A 9,771-nucleotide genomic window follows, 5' to 3' on the forward strand; every position below is an offset into this window, starting at 1 on the left:
AATAAACAACAATGACCTTTTCTAGATATTTTTAGTCTTATAAAGTAACCCCCACTGGCTGGAAAAGCCTCTTTCAACGAAGTCAAACTGGCCCTCAGGCCACCAGTTGATAATCACAATTGTATCACCTTTTTTTGGCTCGGGACACATTTAATCAGAGAGCCAAGGAGCAGAAATGATTCTTTTGATCGTAAAGTTTGCAGACCCTTGTACTGTACTGTCTTTTGTATGAAAGATTTTGTTGTGACAAAGAATAACAGTTTCTATAAAAATAAAATCTGTTGCTCCTATTAGAGTTTGTATTTTTTGGAGACACTAACTTCCATACATTTCATTCAGATCTTTTGAAGTGGGGTCATGTGTGAACAATTAGATAATATTTTACCTGTTGTAAATAGCTTTCAACATCCTCAGTTTGAAGAAATAGTGCTAGTCCAACCATATCTAAGTGGAACGCTGCCTTCTTAAAGCAAAATTATTTGTGGTTTACTGTTTTCTATACACTTTTACATCATATACAGTTTAACATTATTGTTATTTTCATTGGATTGTGTGATTATTTGCTCAGAAAGTAGAACAAGCTAATAGTTTTAGCATTTCCAATAAAGTGTGGAACACTGGCAGGAAAAATGTGATATTTTTCCTGGAATAATAATAATTTGAAACTAATAATGCAAAGGTGGTGATCTCCACTCTGATTAGCCGTAAGCTCAACAATCTGTTTCTAAATTAAGATAACTTAAAAAGCTACTTACAGTAAAATATTAATAGTTTACAGCCCTTTCCCCAAACCCCACATAAAAATACCTGAACTATCCCTTTAACAGCTGGTGTTGCATTTAATGTGACCATGTTCTGTGTATACAGGCTGCACAGCAGAGCTCCAGCCCTCTGGGTTCAGGTTTAGGTTACTTGGAGCACATCTGCCAACTGCTGGAGAAGATCGGTCACCTGCAGGAGCTGAACCTGCAGCTGCAGAGACAGCTCTGCTCTCTGCAGAAGGATTGCAGGATGGGAAAGACAAAAGAGGTGTGTGACTCTCCTTTTTTAATTGAGCCAAGGATGTAAAATATTGCATTTCAAAACTTYATGACAAATGACAGAATGTCTCTCACAAAGCTAAACAATGAAACTTAAAATAGGAAGTTAAAGTATTTGTGGAAATTATGCACTTTCTCTGTTGTCGTACTCTTCAAAAATTAGACATAAAAGAAATTTAAAAAATCTTAGATTATAATCTGAATCTTCTCAAATGAAGTAAAATAATCTGCCATTGCAGTAAGACTGGTGAAAAATTTCCAGGCACATTCTGCTCTTGCTTATATCAGTCTGAAAAAAGATCAAATACACTTTTTGACTGGATATAAAGATAAACATAATCACTGAGTTCGTTTTCTTTTTCCAGCTGCCATCTTTGTTTTGGGTTAACAGGTCACATGTTGAAAAGTGATTTGGGTTAATAACATAATTTGAGGTCTTGGTGACTTTTAACCATTTGAGTTATAAAAAAATCACCATTTTCTTGCCAAAAAAAAAAATAAAATAAACCAGAATCTGTAAAAAATAAAAACTGCATATTTTTACCTATGATAAATATTAGCATTTATGTTGATGGAATTCTAAAACCAACCGTTTTAAACTTTTTCTTTGGCTTCATTTGTCATTGTTGTCAGAGTTTGTATTGAGGATGATGCTCAGCTACTACCACACCAAATCTAAGCTCAATATCTGTTAAACTGCAAGAGTTTGAACCATTTTTAGTTTGATTAATGTTGGTGATAAAATGATATTTAGCACTTCTCAGGCTTTGTTGACCACTCAAACACTTTTATACTGTGAGTCATGCTGATCCATTTCTACATGGACACATAATTTCTGAGTCCACACAGTCTTCTAGAGGGTGGTGAGGTGGTCTTTTCTATCCAGCCCAAAGGCAGTTTAAACATGTGTGGTAGGGAAGCTGGGGTTTAACCTTTGACCTTCCAACTGACAGATCCCTTTTACTCTAAAACACTTCCTTACTTTACTGGTTATAAAGCTACCAACACTTTTAATAAAGAGACAATAATAATGAAGCATGTGTTGCTTTCTTTTCAGTCAAATATGTTTGTATTGAGGCTCTCAATCTGACAGCAGCAACTTGTAGATAAAAACAGATAAGACTGGTTTTAAGGAGCTGTAGAGAGCTCAGTATGTCTCAGTGTGCAGTATGACGAAGCATTTGCCGCTTTTTTGGGTTTATTCCATTAAGATAATGAAGGTGTTTTCTTTTCAGTGACCTTGTAATACCTTTAATGGCCTTATCCTTTTTAAATGAGCTGCAGGTCATTAGGTCACAATGGGTGTCCTCTTTGCAACCCAAACTGAGATAGAAGCCCATCTGAAGCTTGACCAGAGGATTAGGGTGGTCTATAGCTGATTCACAAAATTGTATCCATTGTATTTCAAGTCCACAGAGTTTAAAAAAGAACCAGATAATAAATATTTGCAATCACCAAAGATTTCATTAATAATGCATGTAGATTGTTTTCATTTCTAAGTGCACTGTAAAAGATTTACTGACACTAGGGGTGGGCGATAAGAGTTTTGGTTTGATTCAATACCAAGTAAATATTATGCTAATACCACAGTTTTCTATGTGGATACCAATTATTGTCATGTTCATTGAACAATTTTGTGATTTTGCCTTTAGTTAGTCCTGTAGTTCCCAAACGTTTTCTGCTGGCCCCCTCATTGGGTTATAGGAACATTCACTTTATTTGTGAAAAATAAGGTCAGTTGTGCAAATAATGTGTAAACAAAAGAATCAATCTCATTATGCTAGTATCAATCCGATACAATACTCTTCTTGGTATCGATAGTATCGATGCTGAGATCCATACGCTCGCACCTACCTGACACAGACTTTTTGTCTTATTTTGCCAAAGAAGTTTTACTCCTGAGACCAATCAAGATCTCAGGCAATAATTTATTAACAATGTATTAATTGATTTACAATGCAAAATTTCCTTTTTAAAATAAGTAATAAAATGCATACCTTACAAACAGTGAACAGACTACTGTGATACTGAGCTTGTGGTGTGYGATTGTGTGTGTGCGCTCTTCCTTTTTGCAGGAGTTTTTCCAGCAACAGTGCAGCTGTGGTGCAGCCACCTTATCATTCCAGAAGAGACCCTGTCGAAGTGAGTTCTTGTCCTCAAGTGGGACATTCTCTGACCTGTCCACCATCCCAGAGGTCAGCCGCCACTCACTAATGTCCACCAGGAGAGGTAATCACAAAGCAATGTGATGTAATCAAACCAAAGAAATATAGATATTATATATGTTCTCTGGTTTTTGAATTTGTTGAATTCACTGTTTACTTTCGCACAAAAGTGAGTATTGAAGGTATCTTCTCACAGACCTGAATGAAGTGGAATTAATACATTTGAAAACCTCCTAATCGGTTCCTTTAGTAAACCAGGGCAGACGTTTTGTCTGTATTTTGGATAAATCTGTTTGTGAGTTGGTTTTATTGAGCCACTGCTTGTATGTCTCCAAGTGTAATAATATAACCGGTGAATACTTTGAATGTCTGAGGGCTTAGCGTCCAGCCAGGAGTGAAAAAGGCATATTGATTGGTCTAAAATGAAAAAAATATATATACCATTTGGACAGGTTGCAAGTCCAACACATAAAGACAAACAACTGCTCAATCATCCTAGCATGCATGTTTTTGGTCTGTGGGAGGAAACCAGAGCATCTGGAGAAAACCCACATGTGCACAGGGAGAGCATAAAACTCCAAACAGAAGAAGCTGTAACTGTGGCACTGTGCTGTCCTAATTCTGTCCAACCACCACAAAATTTCCACAAATAGACCTCAGCCCCCTGCCTGGTTTCACTTCCTGAAACCCAAGCTGACAGGATCAAAACCTTCTTGGTGTCAGAAGATCACATTCATGAGTTAGGATAGAGTTCTCTTCAGATAAACTATTTCTAAGGCAAATAGTAACTAAYAATATAGCATTCTGTGTTTTTTCCCTTGATTTCTTGTTCATTTTACCCCTTTTTTAAAGAACWAAAGTTCAAACCTGGCAACTTTCATCACAGCTGGTTCAAATTCAGACATTTTGGGCTGCAACATACAAAACGTCTACAAAACCTGAAGGAACCGTATTGTGCACAAATAAGCTGGTTTTTTAAATATCAAATGAAGTTTCTGATGCATATCAGGCAATCTCCACTTAACCAAGACATCTATGACTTGTGTGAAGATTTAATACTGTTTTTGTAGTGAACTGACCCCTCCACTTGTGTTACAGTTACTGTGAAACAACTGGGTCCACTGGAGGTTCCTGGAACCRTAGACTCATGACACCACCCACTAGTTAACCTTTAGCATTTAATTACAAGCACCATCTGCTTTTAATAACCTGCTCCAGAGGGATGTGACAGCAAACATATGCTCAGTGGCGTATCGGTTTAATTTCCAACAAACTCTAGTCATGTTTTATCAGTACCTCAACTTTCATGACCCCAAAACAACCTTGGGTGTTTYTCTGCGCTGGTGTTTGCTTTGTTATCAGATACGTGCTCCAATTGCTGCTCATGTGAATACAGTCATCCAACTTMTTTCCTATGGGTTTCCAGAAAGTCTTGCTGTGCCTATGGGGTCTCACAGAGGAGATAAAATTGTTACTTAAGTTGGGTTCTAATACAGCTGTGGACATCCTGCTCAAGACACAACCACATATTGTATATTCTGATTTCTCATTCTTTTAGACAGGATGAAGAAGAACAAGAGAGGTAAATGACTAAAGAGTTGAACTGCATGGCCAAACATATTTAATAAGCAAATTATCAGTATTAATTATGAGTATCAATACAGTATCCTTTATTTTTAATGTGTTCACTCTGCAGGGTGAATAGTGGCGTCAAGCATCAGCTACAAAAATGTGATTGTAAAAATACTGTAGAGTACTTTTTATAGATTTAGAAAAAAATAAACAGATGTCGCCATGTTGTTTACATTGATGTAATCTTGATTTTTGTGTTAATGGTGTTACCATTATACTCTACTATTATTAATGACTTATTGTCAATAGCATTTTTTAAATCTGTATGAGAATATCTTTGATCCTGATGCTTCAGTTAGCAGTTTCTAACAGAAAGCAAACTTATTTGCTGTCTCTTTGCTCTTTATCCATTCAATGTTTTTTAATTGCATTTTGGCATTTTACTCCTGTCAATTTGTCTTTTWTTTCAAAATTTATAACAATTAAATGTCTACAGTGTTCTTTTGATTACATTTTTTGTAGCTGCAATCAAGACCTAGTGTTTCTACTAGTTCATGCTTACTGGGGCGGCTGTGGCTGAATGTTTGTTGTGGGAGTTGTTTCTCTAATGCAAGAGTTGGCAGTTCAATTCCACCGCAAAGTTTTCCTAAATTGTTAGGGTGGGTCTGGACCCCTTTGACCCCCTCTGGGATTTCCACCCATGGTAGTGTGGAACATGATCAAGAACGTAGGTAACAACTAGAGTTATGCGTAGAGTGCTGTTCAAGTCAGTGCACTCAAGCAAATGTGATGTTATAAATATTTGAAACCTCTTTGTAACATAAGCAGAACTCTCAGTGGTTGCCCAAATCTGAGAGTTTCCTTATCTGGTAAGTTGTTAGAAACAGTGAGGTCATGTGATCAGGGAGTTGTGTTTACATCCATGTGGGGGAAGCGAAGAGTGCGATGAGCATACTGTAGGCAAGAAAAATGGCTTCTGCCGATATCATTCAACATTTACTGTAACAGTCATTATTCTGAACATAGAGGGAAAAAACAGAAACACAAAGCAAAAATTAAAGAAGCTTCATGCAGCAACATTTGAAATTCTTGCCCACTGCTGAAATGCAAATAGACAATAWTTTTTTTGCCTGTATGTCTGTTAAAAACAATTAATGTATCTCTGGACAGATTTGAATGAATCTTTCAGAAAGTAATCATTGGATGTATCTGTATACCTGATCAATGGTAGTGGTCAGCCTGATTCAAGATGGCTGCCACACCCTTAGCAAACTTTAAAATTGTTATAAATCAGTCATTTTTACAGATATTGACCTGAGATTTGATGTGATAGAAGCTGAAAGTGACCTCCAGCAAATACTTTGAGCATTATCAGATAGTGTTAGATYTTTGTTTAAARTGTTGGCAATAATTTTTGGAGTCAACGCTGTCTGTCATCAAAATATTTCACAAACCACTGAACTGATTTTATTAAAACTTTCAGAAAATAAACATTTGTTGTTCATCTGAAGGAAATTTTGTAAAAGATTAACTGAATGTTAGATGCACTTTTGACGTCAACTAAGTGCAAAATGCCACCACATCCTTTTAAAATTAGAAAACAGACCTGAAACTAACATTTTTTACTTCATGCCCAATCTTTGTGTTTATTCCACTTCAAGGCTTTAGCCTTCAGCTATTAGCTGATCTTAAGATTCATCTTCTGTCTTGTTTTTTTTTTTGTCCCCCCCCCAGCTGTCTCCCCAACCACAAACTTCTTTATCCAGCCCTGTTCAGTCCTCAGCTGGGAAATGTGGTGTACATTCCTGACAGATCTCCAGTCGTTTTCAGGGATGGGATAAAGTTGTTGAAAACATGTAAATCTTTCTGAACAAATGCTTTAGTACATGCTACTAAAAGAGAAACTTTTCTCTTTTTTTTAACCACACATCACAACTTTTGATGACCCCACTTGTGAAACACAAGCCTGCTTTTTTTTTTTCTAATTATCTGAGGGTATTATGATTACAAAATGACCTGAAAAACAGCACATCTGATGACTGAACTGAAAAACATCTGAATTCTGAGATTCACCAAGTCAGCAATAATCAGGACTGAACATTTACTTCTGAGCTGGTTTCTAAAGAAGTGATGCCTCTAGAAATGTTTTAATGTAGAAACCCTGAGGTTCTGCTCATCCAAAGGAGTTAGAAGAAATTAAAAATACATATCAAGGAAGGGCTTAGGAGGCTAAAACAATTCAATGAAGGAGGATGGAAAGCCTCCGTGGTGCCCCTGTTGGTAAAAGTATTTTTTTTTCTGTTTTGTGATTTATGTTTCAGACATAAGTAGTGAAAGTCTGACAACTATTCCACTGTGGAGGAGAAGTCTGAATCGAAGGAGTTACACCGAGGGGGAGGACTGCTTCCTTGGAGACAACACAGAAGGGCTGTCCACCCCCCAGCGCAGGGTGAGCTTGGTTGGTTCAAGACAAGAACCGTGTTCTGCCATGTCTTGTTGTTTGTCTGCTAAAAAAACATTTTTGGGAAGTTTATGCAGAACAAGTCCAGAGAATTAGAGCTGATCACTTTTCTGTCAGTATCTATCCTCTAACATCAGGTTTATGAAGTGATGGGTTCATGCAAAAACAGTCTAACACCTAGTCCATTGTGGGTAAGCAAATGTCTCAGCACATTACAAACACTAGTGTTAAAAAAGGAAAATGATGCTTTTCAGGCAACTGCCTTTCATTCAGTTCAAGTCCACACAATAAAATCTACCATTTTCTTCCTCTACTTGTTGACATCATTGTTAAACACTTGATGTTTGCCTCACCTCTGCGTGCCTCAGTCCAACAATAATCTGCACCCTCTACTGTTTTTGCTCAGTCATCCAAGACCTAAAACCTTTCCTATGTTCAAGCATCATGGGTCTTAAACAAAAGCTGCAAAATCAAGACAAATTGAGCCAAAATCATGAGGTTATGCAGCCATATCTATAATCTTTTTTGAACCAAATTTGATAAGTTAGGGTTTGATAAAAACAGATTTTTGTCCTCGGTTTTGAACAAGCTTCTGAGTGGGAAATGCGAGACATGCAGAAGAATTACTGAGGGAAATAATGTATAGTGTAGAATATTTAAGCTGTGAGGTAACAGGTCCTATCAAATGTTGTTCTCAGAATGCCATAAAATTTAAATTTATTCTTAGTTTCCTTAGCTGCTGTTGCTTTAACATCGCTTTGCTTTGCGTCAAGGCTGAGAGCAGCGACTCCAGTGTGACACCAAGTGGTGTTCTGACCAAAAACACACTTATCTGCTTCTCTAAACAATCACAGAGCGTGAAGATCCTGAGGAACAAGGTTCTATATTCAGGAAAGGAAAGAAATGAAAGAGTTTGGCCCGGAACATGTTTAAACTTTATAATTTATCAAGCAAATATTTGAGTTTCTCCCAGATTCTTCTCTTGAGTTTTAAAGAAACAAACCAGTCGTGAGCTCTCAGAAATGAAGCCAGCATCATAAAAGAGATGTGTTAAACTTAGCTGTATTAAACGTGGGACAGAAATCTTTCATACTGCTTAAAAGAGCAGCATGATTGAGGAAATGGCTCATCCCTGGATCCTCTGCACAGGTTAAAACACAACCAGAACTGTAGGTGGTCCTTTAGTTTGAAATTGGTCTTGTCCTCATTGTAGCCAAACTCAATAAGGCAATTTTTCCAATTGTTCTAAGAATAGTCCAGCTTTCACTGTTCCTGTGAAATGTTGATTAGTTTCTTCTTCTGCTCTATAAGGCAACTTTAAACAGCACATTTCAATAACAATTCAAAGTGCTTTACATGATGAAAACAAACAACATGTGTTCATTACATTGGTTTAATTGAGGATTTTAAACAGAACAGTCAAAGGCAACTCTAAACAAAAGGGCTTTAACCATGATTTAAAATAACTCAGGGTTTCTGCGTTCTTAGTTTTCTGAGAGTTTGTTCCAGATGAGTGGAGCTTTAAAACTGAATGCTCCTCTCTGTTTGGTTTCGATTCTGAGCTTGAACCAGAAGACCTGAAGAAGGTCGATACAGCAACAACAAATCTTAAACGTAGTTTGGTGCTAAGCCATTCAGTGATTTATAAACAAGCATGAGTATTTTAAAGTCTTTTCTCTGTGATACAGGAAGCCAATGTGAGAAGTTGAAAACTCATAGATCTTGTTGTCAGCTTTTCCATTATCAGTTGAACTTGTTGAAAAAAAAACCACCACTTGTTCCAGGAATGAGCTCGACTTCTCTAAAATGTAATCTGTTGAATGGAGTTTGAGCTGATGAACCCTGTGGTCGGGTGGTCACAGAGCATTTTCACTACATCATGTCCTGAACATCAAAGCTCTGTTACAGTTCTGATTCGACCTCGTTTGGGAACTCAAAGCTGCAACAGGTCCGTTGGTAAATTCTACAAAGGCAGCCAGAAAGGTGGTATGGTGGTCCATTAATGAACAAACGTTCATCTGCTCATAACTGCAACTTTAAACCATTATAGTGGGCATCAGGTTTTCTATTTCTATACTTTTTAATCTTAACATTTGACCAAACATCATTTTTTTTCTCCTGACCAGATGAGCAAAGCAGCTGGACAGACTCACAATGACCTGATTTAACTGTCCATTTAGACCAATCATCTGTTTGAACTGGTTCCAGTGTAAATTTAAATGTGTTTTAGAGGGAGAAAAGTCCAAAAACACGTGTCACTAAATTGTTATTTTGTGTCTTTGTATTCAGCTGAGTGACAACTACACTTGGGGCAGAGTCAAAGACATGGTGAGGAAAAGTAAACTGASGAATCAGAGCAGGCTGGGACTGTCCTCCACCTCACTAAAGATGTCCTGTCCACAGCTGTACAGGTGAGGACATGATGGTAACAGCACACGTGTTTATCTGGAAATGTTACGACTGTCTGCAACCAACATGACCGGTGGTCCCCTCCAGAAACTGTTTCAATGTGTGTGTGTGTGTGTGTGTGTGT

General features: G+C 37.3%; 1 protein-coding gene across 1 annotated transcript in view; it reads left to right on the top strand.

Annotated features, from left to right (window-relative positions):
* si:ch211-250c4.3 (uncharacterized) overlaps nt 1-9,771 on the top strand; it is a gene marked incomplete at its 5' end in the record, with an annotated part of 25,996 nt that overhangs the window by 10,640 nt on the left and 5,585 nt on the right. The window contains 4 exon segments of the mRNA XM_014002697.1: nt 868-1,029; nt 3,116-3,269; nt 7,099-7,226; nt 9,528-9,649. Of these exon segments, the coding sequence (XP_013858151.1) occupies nt 868-1,029; nt 3,116-3,269; nt 7,099-7,226; nt 9,528-9,649 (566 nt within the window).

The sequence above is a fragment of the Austrofundulus limnaeus genome, unplaced genomic scaffold, assembly GCF_001266775.1.
Source record: "Austrofundulus limnaeus strain Quisiro unplaced genomic scaffold, Austrofundulus_limnaeus-1.0 Scaffold0, whole genome shotgun sequence".
NCBI classification, from domain to species: Eukaryota; Metazoa; Chordata; class Actinopteri; order Cyprinodontiformes; family Rivulidae; genus Austrofundulus; species Austrofundulus limnaeus.